The 24,183-nt window shown below is 35.6% G+C and overlaps 1 protein-coding gene across 6 annotated transcripts in view; it reads left to right on the top strand.

Annotated features, from left to right (window-relative positions):
- Positions 1-24,183, top strand: part of LOC140151050 (casein kinase I-like) — a 66,872-nt gene that overhangs the window by 13,071 nt on the left and 29,618 nt on the right. For all 6 annotated transcript variants that reach the window (XR_011858887.1, XM_072173250.1, XM_072173245.1 and 3 more), the window contains one exon: positions 21,372-21,520. Coding sequence is in view for 5 of the 6 variants with exons in the window: in XM_072173250.1 (XP_072029351.1) it covers positions 21,372-21,520 (149 nt within the window). In the remaining variant the exon portion in view is untranslated. The remainder of the gene's footprint in view (positions 1-21,371; positions 21,521-24,183) is intronic.

The following is a 24,183-nucleotide window of genomic DNA, read 5'->3' as shown; positions in this document are numbered from 1 at the left end:
CTGCAGTGCCTCAGGCCATAGAGCCATGACCTTGTCTGGGTACCTGTAGACACCTTCCTGGTTCCAGCCTTTCAAAAAATCTGTTTCCTTGAACAGTTGAATTGATCTTGAACATGGCAAGAGCTGGGTATATTCAATAGAAACGATCTTATAAACCAACAAACAAAAATATTGATTTGAAACAGGAAATTTGTACAGAGCAACCTTGGGCAAATTTTACATTGACAAAGCAAAAAAAGTTTGTTTGATCAAACTCATTAATATCATAATAAAATGTTTGATTGTATTAAATTTAGCAAGCATTAAAAACTCTTCTGCCTTCTAAATGCTGCGCAATATTAAAGAGATTGTAATATTTGCTTAGGAGGATGCCCTCAATGTTCTTAACATTATGTTTTTACACGATTGTAGCATACTTTAGTAAAGTAGCTGACATGGTGCTTGAAATAGCGTTTGAAATATTATTCTAACACATACTCTAAATATTCATAACACATACGTACATGGGCAATTCCATGTTACTCGCGTTACATTTTTGATAAAATCAGCACATTCAATGTCATATAAATACAATTGAACAAGGAGTTGGTTTATTCATCTTCTCTCCACATGTACTTACTGACCCAATGTATCAAATCACATAAACTTTAATTTTGTAAATAATTAGATGACACATTTATTAGCAAAATGTGATTGTGACTCAGCGTTTAAAAAAATTACACCTGCAAAATTAGGCTTTTACTTGTTCAATATTTCTCCTCAAACAAACAGCTGCAGACAAAAGTTTATACCACTAAGTAATTACCTGATATCTCAGCTGTATTACAGAAACAAACACGAAGTATATTTGAGATTGGTATTTTTAAAATGGCCAACTTTAGCTAAATTGGTGCGTGACTCGCGTTACGTGACTCGCGTTACGCTCACTATTTTGATTACATGGTCCCACTTTGAAAGCTTTAAACATGCTCAATTTCATTTCCATTGTGGTCAGTTTTACTTTAGCACTATAAAAATACTGTAATTCAGCATTAAAAAGGACCCTCTCCTCTGGAGTGGGGTGGTGGTGTGGTGGGGCGGCGTGGTGGTAATGGGGACCAATGATGGAAATTGAAAAAAACTAGCAATTTGAATAAGAATACAATTTTCATATACATTTATTACATAAAATGCATTGAAAAACTGTATGGAAACATTCATATACACCAGGCACAAAAAGAAACATGTCAGTTACAGTCATCCTTGCTGTTCAACAACCTGATCATTTTGGATTATTCTGAAATATACATTTTGTTAATTGGGCTTCGCTTTCTCACTTTGAAATTGAACACGAATTGACCACGACATGCGCCTCCAAACTCTCAAACCCCAAAATTAAAAGTTGCAACCAATTTCAACGATTTTCAATGGGATGCATCGTTGTGTTGTACACAAGCACCACAGGCCGATCAATAAAGCACACAGTGTAACAGGCACAATTGAATCGTTAAAATTGCAACTTTTGATTTTGGGGTTTGGGGGTTTGGAGGCACATATCTTGGTCAATTCTTGCTCGATTTACATGAACAGGATGTCAAACGAGAAAGCAAAAACCAACTAACAAAATGTATATTTCAGAATAATGCAAAATTATCAAGTTGTTGAGCAGCAAGGGTGACTATAACTGACAAGTTTCTTTTTGTGCCTGGTGTATATATGCAAAACTGATATAGACCATTTAAGGTTTGCAAAATGGGTTCCTAAAAAAAGAGGGGTAAGGATTTTTTGGCAGGCCGAGAAGAGGATCAAGCAATTTATGGCAGGCTGAGAGGGGAGGTCTGCTTATTGCAGAGCCCCTACATTGTAGTAGCAAAATATAAAAGGCTGCCGCTGATCAATGTGGAACACATTCCCCAGACTTGATTTATTCATCTTCTCTTTACATATATATCAAATCAGGTAAACTTGTAATTTGTGAATAACTCTATGTAATGATGTAACATTTATTGGCAAAAATGTGGTTGTGACTTTTGTTACTAAAATTACCCCTTCCAAATTTAGCTTTTACTTTTTCAATATTTCTCCTCAAACAAGAAGCTGCACACAAAAGTTGATACCACTAAGTAATTACCTTTTACTGCAGCTATACTACAGAAGCAAACATTAAGTACATTTGAGTTTGGTATTTTAAAATGGCCAACTTAGTGCGTGACTCGCGTTACGTTACGTGACTGTTACACTCACTTTTTGATAACACAGCCCAATTTGAAAGCTCTAAACATGCTCTATTTAATTTATATTGTGGAATTCAACTTTAAACATGACATTCTGTTCTGCGGTTAGGTGGAGAAACTGGGGTGGAATGGTGGTAGTGGGTGTTTATAATGGGTGTTTATAATGGAAAGTCAAATTGTGAATTTGAATTCACAGATGGGGACAAAAACGGTTTCCAGTCCTGCAATTTGTTAAGTGATGCACAATAATTATGAGTCCTGGGGAGGGTCAAATTGGGAGGGAGAAGTTTTAGTGATTATTTATGGATTATTTTCTAGCCCTACTGTATAGAGAGCTGTATAATATGTGTGACTCGCGTTACAATATCGTGACTCGCGTTACATTGTGACTCGCGTTACCATTTTGAATAGTCTGTCTCTGGTGGTACAATTGTAGCAAACCAAAAACCTTATGAAATAATTATGAGTTATGACCCAAACCAGGAGGAAAATGAAAGGGAACATTTATAACCCTTTAGATTTTTTACTGCATTAAAAAGTTGTTCTTTTTGTGACTCGCGTTACAAGCTTAACATTACACAACTTGTCATGCCATCCTGACCATTACCAACACGGCTTCCTAATTTTTTATTTTTTATTTTGACAAATTATGTATCAATCAACACTATCACAAAAAAGAATTGTTTTTGTTCCATATATTAATGAGAAAAAAAATTAATTACTTTTGACTATCTGCTATTAACAAAATGTAGGAAAATACTTTAAATCCTTCAAATCAATGAAAAAAAAATACTACAGCTGATATTCATTTGAAAATTTCTTTTTTGTTAACTTTAAAGGGTGTATAATCAAAATATATCATCAATCATTGCCAATTGCAAAGTTCATATTTTTGAAAAAATGTCATTTTAACATGGAATTGCCCACATGGCGTGCGGGAAGATCAAATCACTTCAAAGGATAGTCACAGTCTGTGGCCTTCACAGATTTGGCGATCGCGAAGCGCGAGCAACCAAGACGGACACACAGGGCATAGGAAAAATATTTCCTGTCTGGGAACTTAAACTATGTTGCTTTAAATTTTCTTTGAAATTCGCGAGCGCCTTGCCGCTCGCCCTTAACGGTCCTTGGGGTCCAGGGGCTCAAAAAGCCTTAGAAACTCATGGATTTTAGACTTTTTAAAGTAAGAAGCGCCCCTCCTCGCAGGCAGTGTTCGAAATAAGCACTTATCCTCTTGTCCTCTTGTCCAAAAATCACTGGGGACAACCATATTGAGCTATGTACTTATCCCCTGGACAACCACTATTTGGATTCTTTGCACTGATATATATTTTGGGGACAACCAAAATGTTTAGAGGACAAGCAGAATTCATGCTTTAGTTGTCCTCGGGACAACCTCCATATTTTCCTTATTTCGGACACTGCTCGCAGGGGTCGAGCTCAGGCGATTTTAGCAGATTTAGCACCCCAAAAGAGGCCATTCGTGACATAAAAAATGCATATATCTATGTTAAAAGTAATTCTTGACATGTTTCAGACGTTTTTGAAAAAAATGCTTCCTTCATCCTAAAAAAGTGGTTTTAAATGTTCAGTTTCCTATACTTTTGTACATGAGAGGCATTCTTCAAAGTTTTTTCTTTGCCTAATTACATGGCCTACATGGCTGAAATTGATATATTTAATGCACAATATAAAAATGATGATTCACAAAATTTTTGACACCCCCTCTTCAGGTATGTGGGAGGGGGCCCATGTGGGGGGGGGTACTAATGTGCATGAAGAATGCATTGTAAAGAGTAATGTGTAAAATACGCTACATTTTATTTTTATGCTCTACAATACAACAATGAACAAGAGTTGAGTGTTGGACTTCCTCGATCTTCAGAATTATCTTGTGGGATTCATTTCCGACATGGTCAACTAATTATAGCATAAATTTTAATAACATGTTTTTCCTGGCCTTACACAAACTCTAACCCATCTCACAAACCTTACTATAAATATACAACCCCAACCAAGCCTAACACCCTTGCTCAACCCCCAAAAGAGAATTAGGGGTTGATTTCACCCAAAATCGGACCTACATGTATAGCATGTTTAGTATTATTAAATGCATGAATATATAAAGTTTCAATTACTTTCTTTAGCCTCATCTCATCAAAATAGCTATTTTTCTGGCTTATTATAGGAAGGAGAAAGCTTTCACATAATTTTGGAAATTAAAAAAAAAATCTAAAATTCTGAAAATACAAAAAAAAATACATGTAAGTGCATAAGCTTTTTTCTTCTGGGTAAGAATTTTTTTCTTGCATGCAACAGACTTTTTCTTGCAGGTTAGAAATTTGATAAATAGGTTCATGCATGCATTTTGTATATGATGACCTATTTATCAAATTTCTACCCTGCAATAAAAAAGCTGTTGCATTGTAAGAACAAAATTCTTACCCAGAAGAAAAAAGCTTTTGCACTTAAATGTCTTTTTTTTGTATTTCCAGAATTTTAGAAATTTTTTCAAATTTCCAAAATTATGTGAAAGGTTTGTCTTTATTTTGTTAGCAATAAAATAACAATTTCCATGAAAATTAAAACGAGGCCAATTTAAAGTAATTAAAACGTTATAAACACATTCATGCAATGCATTTAAAAACAGGTCAGATTTTCTGTCATTTTCAGGTGAAATCTAGGGCAAGGGTTTGGGTTATGTTAAAGGTTAGTTGGGCTTGGTTGGTTTGAATACATGCAGTAAGGTTTGTGGGTGTGTAGGAAAACATTTCAAAAAACTTTTTTTTTTTTTTTTCCAATTTTTTTTTTCTGTGACCTCCAATTTTTTTTTTTTCTGGGAACGGCGCGGCCGCGTTACCGCGGATTTCGAGGGCCTGCGGACACAACCTCTCAAGATAGTTTTAAAAAAACTGGATTATTTAAACAACAAGAGTCCGAAAGTAGTGCTAATCAAAGGACCGCCCTCGGTCGCATTCGACAGAGTGACACGCATTGGCGACATATATGCTCATCTGTTCAAGTCAAAATTAAATGGGGACATTGTAAATTTTTAGCTGAAAGTGAAAACTAATATTTTGTGAAAAAGAAATACAATCTATTTTTATAGAAATATTAACGGCTTCATACAGTTATGCAGCCGTCAAAGGGAGTCTTGAACCTACCCTCCTCAAGCCTTCACTCTTATTCACCAATTTGTCTTGAACTAGCAATGCCAAGATTCACCTCCTATTCACCTTTCTTCTGAAAATTTTAGGTCAAGATTCACCTTTCCCTATCATTTGTTAGTCCAAGATTCACCAAGGTCTCCAAAATGGTTGGGCAAAGATTCACCATCGTCCCTAAAATATTAGGCAAAGATTCACCAACCCTTTTGGCGTTCTTAGTTCAAGATTCACCATCCCTTCACCACTATACATCAAATGCACGTTACTTTCAATGTATAAAAAAGACACTGGTTGGGGACTTGGGAGCAGGGTTTGCAGACTTTTGTCACAGGTGGAAAACACATGGTTTTATAAACATGCGGTTTTTTCCACTTGTCAAAAAAATTATAAATGTTTCACTTTTTTCATCTCAAAACAAATTACTAAAAAAAAAATCCCGTAATGTAATAAGGCCAGATTTGGTAATTGTGAGCCCCGAGTTAAAAATAACAAATTATAAAAAGGCATCGCTTTTCATCATATTCATTGATCACTCCCATAACTGAATGTGTCTGTGTCATCAAATTCAAAATGTTTCCAATTGAAGTACTAGATGAGACAACAAATATGTTGAATGTTTCATTAAAAGTTGTGTGTTACTTTTAAGGGGTCGGTCACCCACTTTTGCAGAGTAGGCCTATTTTTGTGGGGCCTGAGAATAAAATAATTTTGATTTGAAATTTTGTGATATAGGCCCCTAATAAAAAAAAATTATTAAAATTTACATTTTTTGATATTTAGGCCTAAAAGTAAACTTTATAAATCTAATGACATACACTTAAAGTGTATGTAGCTTGGAGGAAAACCCATCATATGAAAAGTATGACCTTTCAAATGAAGATATACATTTTTCCCCAAAACTCCTACACATTTTGAGTCTTCTTGGGAAAAAAATTGTACCGTATATCCTCGAATAGTCCTTCAATTAAACGCCCGCACCATTATTTTCAACCAAGATGTTTCAAAAATGCTGATATTTCCATGCTACCTTGTGTAGTAGGCCCTAAGCTTATGAAGGTGCACACATGGTCGCTTAGGGACTATTCACAAACACTTGTGAAGGGGGGCCTGATGAAAAACTATGAAAAATTAACATTTTTTTCAGGGCCCCTCTTTCGGACCTAAAATTATTTTCAGCCCCCTCCCCCCTCCTTTTGGCCATGAAAAATGTATGTCAACCCCACAGAAAATAGTGTAAACTCATGTTCTACAAGAAAAATTAAGGTGATTTTTTAAGGCCCCCCCCTTCAGAGGGATTAAAATTTTCAGGCCCCCCTTTTGCAAATTTCAAAAAATCAAATTTATTCAAGATTTTACAAATTACATCAACAATATTTTGCATCCGAGTGACAATTTGTTTGATGTTTATTTCATAAATGGAATTGCCCACTCAGGCATTGTATTGAGCCACTCCGGTTGACTCTTGCAGATGTTATGCGGTTAGGGACGCACCATTAGCCTTCAAGGGGGGTGGAGGAAGTTGGGGTCGGGGCAAGTTTTTTTTTTTTTAGCGGCACAGGCGATTTATGTTTTTTTTTTTTTTCATCGCCATAGGCGGCAAGTTTTTTTTTTTTAATTTTCACAGTTTTGTACAGTTTTTTTTAGTGTTGGTGGGGAAAGTTTTTTTTTTTTTGCTCATGTAGTGGGGGAAGTTTTTTTTTTCAAAACTTCCTCCCCCCTTGAAGTCTAATGGTGCATCCCTTAACGGTTGGGGAGAAATTGAGAAAACAAATTGAAAAATCCTATTTATTATTTTTTTTAAACTGATCTGAATTTTTGATTTAAAAAAATGAATTGATGTAGGGCCTACGTACGTCATGCAGCATGTTATTTGGAACATTGGTAGGCCTATCGGCAAAGAACTGAAGTCGGACGTCGATTTGCATGGTGTATTCAGAAGACGAGATCGAGGAGAAAATTCATTGATCGAGGCCCCAACTTTCGATCCTGCTTCGGGATACTTGACAATCAGGTGCAAATCAACAATTTTTAAAAGGAATTGTAAAGTCTGACAGCATCATTTATAAATCCTATTCTGTGAATGTCATTTGGAACATTGGTAGGTCTATCGGCAAAGAACTGAAGTCGGACGTCGATTTGCATGGTGTATTCAGAAGACGAGATCGAGGAGAAAATTCATTGATTGTAAAGTCTGACAGCATCATTTATAAATCCTATTCTTGGAAAAAAGTAAACAAGTTAGGACGAAATCCAAGTGCAATTTTCATCATCATGACAAAGTTTCTAGCGATTGCTAGTTGCAAGTAATGCATGCACGACACAAACTGATTTTCATTTTCTAAATTCAATCAACCTTAAGCTTACTAAAGTTTGGGCCAAATTCCCCTAAAAACAATGACTCTGCATGACAAAAATCCACCGAATCTAAGGGTAATATACCCAGAGGCAGTAGTCACAGATAATCTCACCTGCATAAGAATTATTTTTACAAATATTTGCAGAAAATACACACGCCGAAATCGGCACATCAACACCGCAGGGCTAGCATTGGCAGCGGCCATTTTGATTTTTTTGATCATAAAAATGTTCTGAAAATCACTGGTTGCGATCCAAATCATATTTTTAGCATACTTCAAATCTGGGTCTATAAATATTTTTTTTTACTAGTATAGGTCCTCACATGTTTACTTAATTTGTTTACTGTTTACTACTGTTTTGTTTATCAACAAATGAATGAAAAGATGTTGGAATATTCCATTTAACTTACGGGGGTGATCCAGAGATGGGGATTTTGTCTTTTGATAATACTTGAGGAAAAAATGATAAAAATTTGAATTTTCACGTTTTTATACTGTTATTGAAATCTGGATTAGTTAGAAATTGAAAAGATGAATGAGATTTTGGTGATAAATAAAAGTTTACAGAATCAACATTTAGACAATCCACTCTCTCCCTACTGTGCCAAATGGTCCAAATGGAGAGTAAGGTTTTCAAGCCAATCAGAAACAGGCTCTCCTTTGCTAAACTTTTTTTGTGAATGGGCACTTGTTTACTATAATGTGATTGGACATTCTCCGGCCATGTGACTTCATTATACTACTTCATTAATATTTATTAACCACATCCATCATGGCTGAAAAGGCAGGAAGTCGGGATTTTCTTCTCAAACTTAAAAATGTTTTAATTTGTTTTTCTATTTTTATGCTCAATATAATGTTTCAATCTGTGATCAATCGCAATTTATAAGACTTCCTTCGCACAGGAGTGTCATATTTTTGGCGATATTTGTGAGGAAAATGGCACAATTTATTAAAGCAGAATAGCTTTCGACTATTAATATTATAACAAATTGTAAACATGTGCATGAATACATAACATGCTACTATAAAATGTCACCCACTAACTTTCGTAGGCCTACATAATGCAATCCCAATCTTTTTGTGACAAAATACACAATGATCATGTTTTGAAAATCTCGAAAATATAGTTGTACGAGCGCCGGATGACAGGATCACGTCACGATCCTCGACCTCGTGAATGGGTGGGTTGGTTAATAATAACCAGCTAGCTGCACGGACACGTACGAGAGTTGTGAGTAGCCTTGGATTTTTGCGACGCAGAAAATATTTACAATTTAGGCCTATATATGACAGATTTTCAACACAGAATTATTATTGTATCATTCATATCCCAGAATTTAATATTTCTGAATAAGTTTATTCTGTTGGATGATTTTTCATTCGATAGTACAGCAAACAGACTACACTGCAGCAACTGAAGTATGAATCTTGAACTCCGGAGTCAAAGATATTCGACGGTCGTTCGACATAACTATTTGTTGCACTCGACGATGTTTCACTTGTATCAGAAAAATATTCGTTCAAGATTCACCACCTGCAATAAAGTATTAGACGAAGTTTCACCAGTCGCAAATAAAAATTAAGGTGAAGATTCACTATGTTCCAAATAAAATACGTCAAAGATTCATCACGCCAAGATTTTCTAGACCCCAAGATTCGACGCCGAGTTGACGTCGAAGTCTTGACGACCCTTGAGGAGGGTAGGTTCAAGACTCCCTTTGACGGCTGCATTAATTAAGATCCCCCCCCCCCTTGTTTCAAACCATAAAGAGTGCCGGGCGGGTCCGCCCGCCACCGCCCAGCGTAGCTACAACCCTGGCCCTATTAAATAGATAATAAATTGAGGTTTCAGAATAATTAGCCAATATTTATAAGTGTTATGTCAGCAAAAATTATGTGATCATCAAACTACCTGTTGTGGGTGCAAAGACAACTGATTTTGTCTTCCTGTTTTGAAAACATTTCCACCGAACTGACACTTAAGTGACGGGTAAAGGTACTCAAACATCACCCACCAGAGCACAGTTCTTTAACCCCAATATGTTTCTATATTCACAAAATGACCTTTGAATGTGTTGGAGACAAAAACTCATACTCCACGACTTGAGGTCAACGTTTGAGCTATATAATACTTACTGGAAGGTAATGAATTGTGCCCTTTGAAATGATGCTGTTACAGCTCATAGTGATTGTAATTAATTAGACAAATGAAGTGATTCATTAAATTATTGTCCTGTGAGCTAGTAGTACCATATCATGTGATGAGTCTATGTTATCAAAACAGCTGTGGCTATTGATGCGGTTGTTAAGTCACTCGGTATCTTATTATCCTGAGATTGTTTGTTTGTTTGTGTTGATTCATTGTGAATTCCACATTAATGTTAATGCTCACATTAAAGGTACTATCAATGATTCGCTAAATCAGAATTGAAATAAAATTGTCAAAAATTGTTTTTGCTATGTTTAAAGCCTCTGTCCATGTAACTTGAAAACAAGTATCCATGACTTTCCACTTTCGCTACAATCACTGATAGAACCATAAAAAAATAATTTGTAATTACAAAAAAGTACCATTGATATATCATATATTCAACCACACTGAAATATTTTAAAACACAATATGAAAGTGGTACATCATCACCATGACATGGGCAGGGCTGGAAAAATTGTAAATTTCCCGGTACCCAATAATTTATAGTGAACCATATTCCCGCTATAATTGGTTGCGGCGGCGTCAGGGGGGTGTCGGAGGGGGATGTTTTTGGCGACTTTGGAGAACCTCTTGACCTATTCTCAAGTGCTAGGATCATTCACAGTTAATTTGAAGAAAAAAAAATAAAAAAAAATTATAGTTTGTTATTCTTAATTATGCAAACCACTAACTAATGTTTACCTCTTCATCTATCACATATTATAAATGCATTGGTTTTCCATGCATTTATAATATGTTAAAGATGAAGAGGTAAACATTAATTAGTGGTTTGCATATTAAGGATCTAACAAATTGTAATTTTTTTGTAATTTTTTCCCTTTTTTTTCAAATTAACTGAATGATCCTAGCGCATCAGAATAGGTCCCGTGATTCTCCAAAGTTGCCGAAAACTTTGAAAAAAAATGGGCGTGGACATAGGTTGAGTTTGAGTTCTAGAAATTCTCAACTTTTTTTACACAATTAAAGTACATTCAAACATGCCACATAGTGCAGAAATTACAAATTTATGCCAACAGTCACACAAACACAAATAACAGGCAAATGTATCTTATTAACTTGACATTTTTGATATATATGCTCTTTGCCGAATTTAACCAGAAAATTAGGAACATGTAACTTCAGTTACTTCACACAAAAAGACAGTAAAAGACTGAGAAAGACTGTTAAAAATGTAAAATTGCATTGTACTTCATGCATAGTATAATAATTATGGTACTCTACTGTTTAGTTTGCTGAAAATAATCACACTATTATATTATTTTAAAATTAGACACTAGATCCAAGCATCATGTCAACAGTGTATTCAAAAGGGGAAGTTTGAAATGGCTCGCCAATTTGGGAATAATTTGATTTTTTAGCAAAACTCTGAACATTCACGTAACACAAGCTGTCCCATGTCATACACATAATTTAACAGGTTCATATATTTCATGCACATCATTTTCTTTCCTGTTGACAATGTGCATCATCCTAAGAATGAGGCAAGTGTGAATCACATTATGAAAGAGGGAATTCCAGTTTGGGATTGTTAGTCATTTACATACTAATTTTTGTGAACCTTTATGTGTAAATAAGTGTTTACGTCTCTTTGGATAATGGCGCTGTTAATACATTAATATGTAACACACCTTTTACATGATGACATAAAATGAGTTTGTTTTCAATTTCTTCATATTTTTTACCCCAAATAGTTTTCTTAATTGTCAGTATTTAACTACACGGTTCATTATCGTCTTACATGAAAACCAGGGAATAAATATACAAGGGAACAAAATACTTTGAAGTCAACTATTACACAACAATACGCTATAAATTGTCAGATAGATGCCATCTTGTGTATGAGTTGCTGTGTGTGCTGCACTAACGTTGTATTCATCACTCACTCACTGTATGCATCGCATTATGAGTCACAAGAGCGAAAGGCCGTCCACCGACCTGAAGATTCTCTCCATCTGCCAAGCACTAGGCAAAAAAAGTGTGCGAATCGCAGTATGGATTTTGTGTAAACAGTCTCAGGAGGAGGATTCTCGTGCTAAACTCTCAGCAATGTGATTCTGCTGTACATACATTGAGTATGGCTGGCTACATGTATGTGGCTTGTAATGCTGTATTCAGTGTAACTTGGCTTCTTGAACTTGATTTTCAGTGATTGCTAATACGGATGGTGTCAGATGGGTAGGGAAAAAATGACAACAATAAATGATGAAGACTTTTAATAGAATTATGATTTATGATGATGATGATATTTTCCAGAGATATTATTGTGATGAGAGTAGTTTAAATAAACTGGTGGGATAATAAATTCATTGTTGAAACTTGAAAGGGTATTCTTTATTGTGGTTTTGAGATACGCCTGCCTGTTTTTTATGTGTTTGTAGCAAAATTGTGATCTTTGAAAAAGTAGAGCTTCAAATGCCATGAACTTTTGACCTGTAAGCACATATTTTTGAGCAAATTTTGCGTTATTTTGTAAATGCAATATTAGGACATCTCCCCTTTGTTTGCAGAAAAATTGTTTTCTAATGAAATAAAAATACATGATAAACAATGAAGTAAAAACAAAAGAATTAGCAACTGTACAGAACCATTTGAGTAACAATAACAGATGAATATATTTGAAAATGCTATGTAAAAACTCACATTTTTTGTGTGATGTGGGGTGTGCCATAGGTTTTTAAACTTTTAAAACTGAAAAAAATCAACTAACCAGCTGGACAAAGGCACAATCATAAGAGTTTATCAATTGGACAAAAGTAGGGGGATTGGAAAATATATTGAACAATTTAGAGCGATCTGAATGAAAATTTAAATGAACACCAATTAGGGGGGGGCTGTCACAGTCCAGTGCAGGGTCAGAATTTCGACGAGAATCGATTCTCGCAAAGATTCTCGTAAATAGATTTGCGTGAATCAAAGTTGATTCTCACAAACTTTTATAGTTTACACCGAAGTTGACTTGCAAGAATCAAATGATTCCCGCAAGAATCGGGATTAATTCTTGCACTGTGATTCCTGTGAAACAAAATTCTGACCCTGCAGTGGCACATGCCCATATATAGCTGGATCTCCCTGGGTAGGGTGTAAATGTAAAATGAAAATATTGTGCACATAGTCTTTAAAAAAACACAATGTTAAATCATTTCATATGAGATATTTCAAATAAAAATAAATAAATGTAACCAGATGAAAATGTGTACCAGTTTTATACACCGATTCTGATATTTAACAAATGCGCTATATAGCCATATAGGCCTATAGCTATTTGTGGTTCATACACTTCTCATAGTTTCAATATTATTATTTTCAATATTATTGTTTTTAACAAATTTGACTCGATCCAGCAAAATGTACCTTAAGTTGGGCATGGCAAGTTTTGAGAAATACACTAACTGACCTTGAAAAATATAAAGAAAAACACAAGAAAAAATCTTGACTAAATTCAGCATATTTTCAAATTTTTAAAGCAAGGTATTGTAAAAAATCGTCATTGTCCCTTGATCTACAAATTAACAAATCTCACTTTTTGAGAAATACACTGAAAGGTATTTCGCTCAAACGATCACAAATTTCCATCAAAGGTTTTGCATACTTGTGGAAGAGGAAATTTACAAAAACGCAATGAAAACAAACGCATACAATGAAACTGTAAAGATTAGTGGGAGTGCATTCCACCACAGTAGCCACCGACGACGACTTATTTTTGTCTGTTGCTCAGATACAGGTCAGAATGAAGGTACGCCAATCAGAAAGGGTGGAATTTACTTTATAAACTGGTTCAGTAGTTACATTGTCTTCATGCCCAATTGAGTCCAGACCTGCTAAGATTGGGAACAGAAGGGAAACCCAGTGAACAAAACAAAAAGGTAGTGTCGCTAATAATCGACACAGTTCAAGGATCGTTAGGGAACACAATGCCAGTTTGTACAGGATACTAATCATGCTAATTAGATGAACAATTTTTCACAAGGATTGAATTATTGCTTAATGTGTCAAGTAAGGGTCACATGAGCAATAATATGTGAGATATGACCTACTGGTTATTTCATTTGTATAGTAAAACATATATTTGTATTTTATTGTCGATTGGAAAATCAGAATTTTATATATTTCCAAGACATGTATGTACATGTAATATGATCAAGTTAAATAATTAATGGATTTTAATGAAAATCAATCTACTTAAACCTAATTAGCTTGTATGTGATATAATCAATATAAATTTTAGCCTAACATTGACAATTATGTTATGAAAATGTACTTACTGTACAGGGAGGGAGCCTTAAAATGGTTGACATTATATTTAAATGCAAATTGTTGTTATAATTAAAATTTGGTACATGACAGTTAATGTTCCACCAAAATGGAATTAAAATGTTACTGCCAGAGATGTGAAAGTATAATGATAACTTGATAAATTAATTGGCTTAAAGCTAATTACATAGTATACAGACATCAAATACTCTATTAATATTTCTTGGAAGTCCAAATTTGTGATGAGATTCTAATGGCAAATAATATTTTGTTACTAATACTACATTGAAATTGAACCAACCTGTTTACTGGAAAATTATGTCGATGGATAATGAGTAATACCACTCGGTCCAAAATCAATTCATATAGCTTGCATTATAAATTTCAATGTGAACTACCTATCCATCCAGCATTGCAATCATTTCTTGAAGACGAGGGCTGGGGATATGTACCAAATGTATGATATACTATAATAAATCTAATATACATGTAAGTGTAAAATATAAATGTTTTGGTGCTCTAATCAAACAATGTATTGGAAAATTGCATGGAGGTGTGATAAATAAAGAAAATCAATTCAGAAATGGCTATTTAGTTTGCATCAATATGACTAATGTTAATAGTGTTAACACCGCAATTATTTCTCAAACTCAAAATTTCTTGTGAAAAAATGTTGATCAATTTAATTATTGAAAGGTTGATGCTCTTTATTTTAGCCAGATATTATACACTCCCAATTTATTTTGCATAAGTGAGTGTCACCTGTATTGTGAGTTTTTGTTAGTGATTGTAATGGGTCATTGGGTCCGAGAAAACAATGACAGGGTGTCTATTGATCACAGCAAAGTCGCATTCACATTGTATGCAGTATTTTAATGTAGCTCTTGTTATGAGCAAGAATGCTCTCAGTTTCAATGGCAAAGTTCAATATCATAAATTTTAATAAACATAGCTCAAAATTTGACCTTAGATTGTGGGGTATGATGTTTGAAGCCATTACATTCAAAGGTAATTTGGATAGTGTATGAGTTGAATTACGGTAAAAAGAACTCTGCTCTGACAGACACTAGGATCCACAACATGCTCATCTATCAGGAGCAGTTTTAAACCCCAATACATTTGCACATTCATTGAATGACCTTTGTAAATTTGAGTACAAAAACTCATACTCTGCAACTTGAGGTCAAATTTGCACTATTGATTGTTTAATTGAGGTTATTGAAAGATGCCATTGGGATGAGGCCATTGTGGTCCATAGTGAGAGAGCATCATACTCATAGTACATGTAGGTGGAATCAGAGTGTGAATTGGTAAGGTCAAGCATGCCCAATTCTGTCATTACTGACATGACTGCGCTAGAGTCATTTGAATAAAACACTAGTCTACATGTAGCTAGGCCAGAGAGAGAGATGTAGCGAAAAAGTAACAAGCGTGCTTGCATTTCTACGAAACGTGACGGTGAGCAGCTGGAATTGATTTCAGTTTTATGAGAACTCAAGATGTACCCTGGCTTTTCACTAATTCATAATTTCTACATTGTACATGTACATGGAAATCTTATATCTGACTCTTGATGACAATGAATGTGTAATAAAGTGATACATTACTATTATTATTATTATGATTTCATCACATGAAAAACACCTTTTAGTCAATTTTTTCTCATTTGATATTTTTACAGTGCTCTGTAAAGAATGTAATTTATAACATTAAAAAATGTAAGGGAAGTCCAAAGTTGCATATCTAGTACATGTAGGTAACATGCTTTAAATTACATTTTTGTAGAACTCCACAGTTAAATCTGCAATAGTCACGCTCACATCTTGGATAAGGGTTGCACAGTTGTATTGATCTTGAATGGTTGAATTTAGTTTTCTAAATAATGGCAAAATCATTGGGCTAAAGAATTTCCAGAAATATCTGAGGTTCCTGAATGGGAATTGTACTCTCTGCTTTTCCGATTCTCGGTAATTATTAACAAATTCCAAGTATTTCTCCAGTATCTTATTCATTGATTTGCAAATTGAAAATGTAGTGCTTGAAAAAGTAAAATAATGTCTTGATTGCATTTGCAAGTAGCTGATGTTCTTGTTAATTAGCAATGCGCTCACTGGTTAAATTTACAAGTCACTTAAATTGGGGTCTTGTCTGTACAATGTACCTGTAGACATGAATAAAATAAGACAATAACAAGTATGATATGTTCAATTTGCCATTATGGGCATGTAACCTACCCTCTCCACTGGATAATGGAAACTAGATTTTGTCACCAAAGTACAATGTACATTGTAGAACTCTTCTGGTACATGAACTCAATACTGCATTTCCTTTAATAAATGCCTCTCCTCTAATAAGCACCCTCCATTTTTTTCTAACGAGAGGAAAGTATTCAAAATGCATACATTTCCATTGTGTGATTTTAAAGCTTAAAACTTGCATCAGTCACATTACTCGCATCAATGTTGAGCGTAACAGTCGCAAAACTATTCTTAACTTCCAAGCAGTTACTTGCCAAATTATGGTAGAATTTCACTAGGTAAATCATGTTCTTGCTTAAAATACTTTACAGATGTAATTTCATAGTATGGTATTTATGGCAATAATTTCATATTCCACATATTCCATGCACGCCGCCATCTTGGATTTGAGTCTGGAAACGAACCAGAAGTTAATGATACTTGCGATTTCCGGCCCAAAAAATTAGCTTTTTTCATCGAAAATTTACCTGTAATAAATGTAGGCTCCCTTTCTTCAAAAATGTCATGCCCAGGGCATTTATTAAAGGAAATACAGTAGGGCTCTCTATATCTCAGGGGTGTGAGAGTTCCTATTTTCAGCTGATTTCCTCTTATTTTGTTGCCAAAATGTATGTGTTTTCTTTTATTTTCAGCCTACTTTTGGTGTTTTTAACCTGTTTTTACTCTGTTTTTCAGCGTTTTTACTTTTTAGTGATATTCCTCGTTTTTTGGTCTGTGGGCTCTCACACCCCTAATATCTAATTCAGGCACCTTTCCAATGCCTTATTCCCTCTTGAATGTCTGTTTTCAAATTTGGCATGGCATTGATTGAGGTTTATTGAACTGTGGATGGAACTATGAGATTGTGGTAACAGTTTGTGGGAATCTGATAATAGTTCACGATTATGAATTCATATTTTCTTGCTTTAGAACAGGTTGTGTGCAGAGTGCTCATTGATAAATGATTACATAGAATGGATCTTAACCAATGATCCAAGGTCATCATCAATAATTGTTGCATTATGAATAACTAGGTGGCAACCAATATTGTGAGCAGTTCAGGTTATATGTATGAATCATTGAGCAGATAATTTGTGGGCGTGTGGTATAAAATTAACTTCGGTAAAATTGTGTTTTTTTGTCTGCACAATTCCTAGTGGGGAGTAGTTGAAACAGGTTGGAGTTGCCATGGAAACTGAATTGTTGTAACATAGTTTGGTGTTGGCATGTTGATGTGTGACAAAAGCTTCTTGTTACACAATGGTTTAGTATCCACCAAACAAATTTTAATATATTCTTTACACACACACCCCTGTCTGTGTTTGCCTCCAAACGTGGACATTGTGTTTTGCTATCTAACCGAGGACGTGTGTATGATGTTTTCATCGCCTAACCGTGGACTAGAATGGCGGATTTTTTGTGTGTATAATACGAAACGGAATTTTAGCCATCACCCTGCGGACGGTAGTTTTTACACGTGTGGTCCTCGGTTTCAGGCAAATAGCGTTTAAAGCATCTAGCATGCATTTGAGGTCATTTGCAGCAGTTTGAGACCGAGGACAGTCCTCGGTTGGAAGTAGGTCCACAGTTTAGGGTGAAAAATCTTGTGTGTGTCGGCAAACACGTACGCACCCACCCCCAACCAGGGTCCCACCCACACACATCTACACCCCCCTATTTATAATGACTGGCAAATGAGGACTTACTTCCTATCAGACCCGAAACTGAGCTCCAAACTGTGGATCTATTTAACTTTTTACTATCCAACTGAGACATGACCATACACTGGCAAACTAGAGGGTGTTCTAACATGTGTGCATTTTTACACTGTTTGCAACACGCCTGTAGGTAATGTAGATGGAACTGTGGACATCCTCAGTTGCTGGTTTGCAGTCTTTACAAGTGCACACAACACACATCATAAATGTACAAATGTGATTGCTTCCAAATGTGGATGCCATTTAGGACTAGATGCATTGCAAACACAGACATCCAAATATGAAATCAGTTGACATACCTGGGACGTTAAATTGGGGATGTATCTGAAGCAAGATTGCAGACATTTGCAGACATCCTTGAACCGAGGATGGTCTCCCAAAGCAGAGGGGTCCACGGTTTAATAGTGAAATGTTAAAGAAATTTTACTTTCCAAGGAAGGTAACTCGGAATGCAAAAAGGTTTGCCATAAGGCCCTTAACTTATAATTTGAAGACCCAAAATTCTCTCAACATTTTCCAGACAGAGCTTCCCGATTTCCCATTGTATTGGTAGATGTATTGCTAGTATACTCAGTTTCAATGCATCTCAATAATGCTATCTTACTGTGATAAAAATAAAATTTGAGCGCTACAATAACAATGAATACACGCAGTAAACAGCCGTTCATGTCGTGTCAATATTCACATGCCTCTCTTGACAACAATTGCATAGATCTAAAAAACAACAACCAATTTTTGATGATCATTGTACAGTGTACAGTACGGTACACTCTATCACTTAAGCTCATTATTTAGTTTTTTATATTTTGCATGAATGTTATGTACAATGACTCTTTGGTGCACTCTATTCCATGAATGGTTCAATGGGTAGTTTATTTATATTTAGAGTCATGCTAATTTTGAACTCTACTCCATGAAATGGTTCAATGGATAATTATTTTTAGAGCCATGGTAATTTTGAACATTTTCAGTATTGTCAAAATCTGGTTGGACATATGTGTAGCACAAACATGTCTAACCATGTGAAGCATATTGACGATATTTGAATATTGTAAGCAGACATGATTTTTAGAGTTACGGTATTTAAAGGGTCTATAATTTATAGTCTCATTAGAATAGTCCTGCTCAGGATATTTGGTAAAATTTAACATCTTCAGTGAAAAACGATCCATCTGTAAATGCCTCATTTTATTTTAATTTTAAAATTTCAATAGAAAGAAAATGACGAATTGTATCCAGTTTCACATCAAATTTATTTCACTCATCATAAATACCCAAATTACATGTCGGGGTATAATCATTTATAGTAGAAGGCAAGTAAGTAAACCCATTCCTATTGCTAAGCCCATCTCTGTCACCATATGAATGCCAATGAGTGTGTAATATTTCCTGGGAACCGAAGCCTTGCTAGGTATTTCAAGAACTGGATAATAAACAAGAGACCTGTCGTGTTTACTAGGAAAGGATTCTGTACTGACAAGCATGCCTGCTGCAACGTACATGTATGTATGCCTGCGTATGCATGTATACCCATAGCAGAGCTGAGGTACATGCAGTACACTCTGCATACATCTACTGAAGATGTAAGAAAATACAATTCATAGCTGTACATTAAATCTGTACAATACCCCATTTTATTTCCCCTCGACAGGCTCTATTCTGCGAAAAGAAAATCCCGGTTTCAGGAAATTGATTATTTTTTTTCAAAATTCAATGTAGGTACTATCAGATAATTTTATTAATACACAGCACTAGTTAGTGATTATCATACAAAATGGAATGTTTTCCAGTGCGCAGAATTTGCAAGCCCGAGAGGACAATTTGCAAAGTAACATGTACCATTGAAGAGGCAATTCCAAGAAAAGGAGATTGATTTATGCTTAGCTGGGAAAGCGTTTGTTTTCTTTTGGTTTATTGCCCTCTTTGAATCCTTGTATCTTTCTCATCAAACGCAGTTAATATTGAGGAATGGGAGTGCATCTATAGTCTTGATTACCATTTCTTTGTTGGATTGAAAGAAACAATTTGGCTGAATTCATTATAGTCAGAAAATTGATCGGTATTATTTGTAGGAGCCTTTGTTTTTATTGGCACAGATATATTGAATCATCATTCAATAATGCATAGGTATTTAAAAACTACATACATATATTATGCATTATGTGTCACATGTGTATTTGAATTTAACAATACATCTACTAAACTCTGATTGGACTGGCCCCTGAGTATTCACAGATTTAATTTGATTATGATGTTTGTTTACAATCAAGAATGATGCACAGGGCCAGGTCCCTGGGTACCTTGTTATAGTTGGTTGGTGAGTGCTTGCATGTCTGGAGAGCTTATGTTGGCTAAAAAGGGTTATTACTTTTTGTTCTAAAAATCAAACCATATAAGGGCAGTGCAGTAAAATTATGTATGTATGGGAGTACACCAGGTCCCTCTGATCATATCGTCCCCTAAATTGTGAGCTCACAGCACTACTGCAAAAACATAAAGGGTTTCTTACCGCTACTTCTATAGTGTGTTTCGTGTCAAGTTATGAGTAACCCCATGTTCGATTTTGCATTGGCAGATTTGAATTGGTGCATTTACATGTGTGTAGGTGACCCCAAGAATTGGGTTAGCACGCACAATTCCAATCTGCCACTGCAAAATCCAACATGATGTTGCTCTCATCTTCAGATGAGACACAGCTATAGTCTGTTTTACTGAGTGACCTGTAGAACCTGTTTTCATTATTTAAAATGTTGCAATTCAGTTCTCAAACTAAATTTCAGCAGATTCACTGGGTATTATTATCAGAAATTGCAAGTCATCTCACAGAGACTTTTAAATGTTTATTTATCTAGCACACATGAAAACCATTTGACAGACTGTTTGTACTTGGCAAGCAAAATTAAGATTCAAGAGTGACTGGTCTAACTATGATGAAACTAATAAGCAACATTCGATAGCCACTTTTTAAGTTGCAATCAAATAGCACAGAATTCAAAATAGAATTTTCAACTAATTTTCAGTATAACTTGATTGTAATAGCTGAGATAGCCGAGCCGTATTTTCTCTGACGCTTGCTGACCGCTTTGCGAGGGCCGTCGCATCCTGCAAACTGAACTATAGTTCTTAATTCTCTACACATGTACTTGGATGTGATAAACATCCACATTATTCCATCTATTAACAGATTTGTTTGTTTTTGTTTATATCTTTCAGTGGGCATCCCTACAATCAAATGGTGCGGTGCAGAAGGCGACTACAATGTCATGGTCATGGAACTACTGGGGCCCAGCCTAGAGGACTTATTTAATTTTTGTTCGCGCAAATTTAGTCTCAAAACAGTTTTACTATTAGCTGATCAATTGGTAAGATTTGCATGAAGTGTGGTTTGTCTACCCTGCCTGCAACATTGCCGTTTTATTGCTGATATCAACAGAAAAATCATTGATCCTCGTGTAATGTTGAGTTGCAATGACTAAAGCATGTAAAGCTCATGAAATAATCAAGTGAATTGATCTTTTATAGCTTGTTTTCGTTGTTGAAAGGGATTCAATCATGTTTCACTGTTGTTCAACGTTTAACAACTCACACCCGCATCGTCTGTGTGGTTTACGTCGCTGCCCTCGCGAAGTAAACCATGCAGACTACGTGAATGCATCGTTGCTTTGTGTTCCCTTTGAAACCCATCACGAATGCCGAACAAAGCTTTGAAGCGTAATCGGCAAGTCGGATTACCAGTTTGTTGTTATGAGTGTAGGTCTATTAAATTAGCCAATCAGGACCCCACTTTATGTTTATGCATTGTATGTGTACCATGGGCAAAAGAGTGCCATTACATTACTTCTGTGCCAGCTATTTATGCAGATCTACTGTAGGCCTGCATGATGCAACTTGCACAAATTTGGTGCACTACCCTGGGTACGGTATGTATTACTGAAACTGTCCTTACATGAATTCTGTGTACTGTATGCTAGGCCTGTGCAATACACATAAGAAAACATGCCATTGAGTACTTGGCATTTTGTGGCTGGACTCAGCATTGCACTTGACATTAGGAATCCTGTTTTATCATCACATACATGAGACTAAAAGAAACAAACCAATATATGAAGTGACTTAGTAATGCCAAGTTGCCTTTTGTTTGGGTTTTATGCAAGCGGAGATTATTCATACGATCAAGTTCCTTCAGTGATAATAAACATTGCTATATTGGGTATATTCGGAGATCTTTTCATTTGAATCAACAGATCTACTCTTGGTGTTTTATATTCAATTTATAATAAGATGTGAATTGCTCCTTATGTAACACTTGGCTGTTTTTGTAAACATTGATCAAGCCTTAAAATGCCTGTATCAAATGGAAGGTACATGTATGGAAGGAACAAATGGATTACAATACATTAACAAACAGACAACAGCCAAACAAATGAAAATATTCCAGCACATTTTTGTAGGTTTTTAATTTGACAAACATGAAACAGGAGTTCTCAGTGAAATTGCTTGTAGGCCATGCACAAAGGGCCAAAATCATTTGTGTTTCAGGGCCAAAATCCACCTTGTTTTGCTGAACATTTCTGAGCTGTACAAGAGCCAACCGCGAATGGCAGGCCAGATTTGGCATTATCGGGCTGTGCCCCTGCTACATTTATAAGGTTATAGAGGTCCTGCATGCTTTTATCGATTGGCTACAAACAAAGGGTTTGAACCGGTGTCCTTCAACGTAATCATGGGGCAGTGCAGTGCATTCAGTCAAATGTTGTCATCAACCTATTTGATCGTAGTGCATTTGTTATGTGTGTGAGACGAATTGTCACGGTAGATTGCAAGCATGCTTTTGTTGAATGCTTTTGAGTAGTCCGCCATATTTACGGTATGATGCGTCATATGCACAACCTCTATATAGTATGACGTTTGTATATACATTTTATTGTTGCATCAAATGGCAAGTTTGCTGTGCAGCATTTTCCATTGTGGTTACAATTTGCGGCAACATCATCACAAGCGGAAAACATGGAGAAAAAGAACAAAGCCGCGCTAACAAAGCATCATTTGAACAGAAAATGGAAGTGGAAAATCAAAATTGCAGCAGAGAAACCAAAATGCATGTAAAAACATGCACTGGCCTCAAGAATGGCAGAAGTACATCCCAGTTTTAAAAATGCTTTGTTGCTCTATTTGGGTAATTGTAACTACATTGTTGGCAAGGCTAGCAAGACGTAAGACCAGTAGTCTTCAAAATGATTGCACTCTATTCTGTTCCTGTTGTGTGTTTTCACCAGAAATGATTTCTTGTGGTCTTTGCATAAACATGCTGCAGGCTTCAACAGATGACCATTTCTCATCATGTTTACATTCACGAATAGGGACAGAAAAACAAGCTCTTTGCAGTTATTAAATTACTTGTGTTATGGTGTAGATTACATGATTTAATGGAATTGAAAACATGTGACACACATATTGTATCTGATTGACTATAGTTTTCAGCAAGGTTCTTTAGCGGTCTGCCAATTGGACGCTGTTTATAGCGTAAACGCGGAAGTGCGATTCTGATTGGCTTATTGAATCATGTCATCATCACATCGGCACATCATTCGCCAATCAAGCTGTGTAGAAACGTGTGACCTAATTCTGTTTACGCGATAATCAGGAAGAGCAGTCGAACACTGTTAAAGGAATAATTTGCTATAGCATTGTTTGGCAGAAAACCACAACTTTGTAAAATAGAAAGATTCAAGCCAGGTATATATGTGAAATAGGGCAGTTTGAATGGTAGTCATCACAGACGAAACAGCAAAATAGTGTTCCCTTGTTAGCCATGATATGAACAAATTTGATATAAATCCACTCTCTACACAGAGATCAGTTCATCTTTGTTGATCCTGTAGAAATCCCACACCTCACCCACTTCCTCCTCCTCTTCCTTTTCCTCTTCCTCCTCCTCCTTCTCCTCCTCTTCTTCCTCATCATCATCCTTGGCATCATCATCATCATCATGTCATTATCACCATCGACATCTCAAAATGTATTT

Source organism: Amphiura filiformis, chromosome 4 (assembly GCF_039555335.1).
Source record: "Amphiura filiformis chromosome 4, Afil_fr2py, whole genome shotgun sequence".
NCBI classification, from domain to species: domain Eukaryota; kingdom Metazoa; phylum Echinodermata; class Ophiuroidea; order Amphilepidida; family Amphiuridae; genus Amphiura; species Amphiura filiformis.
This window is presented reverse-complemented; position numbering and strand designations above follow the sequence as displayed.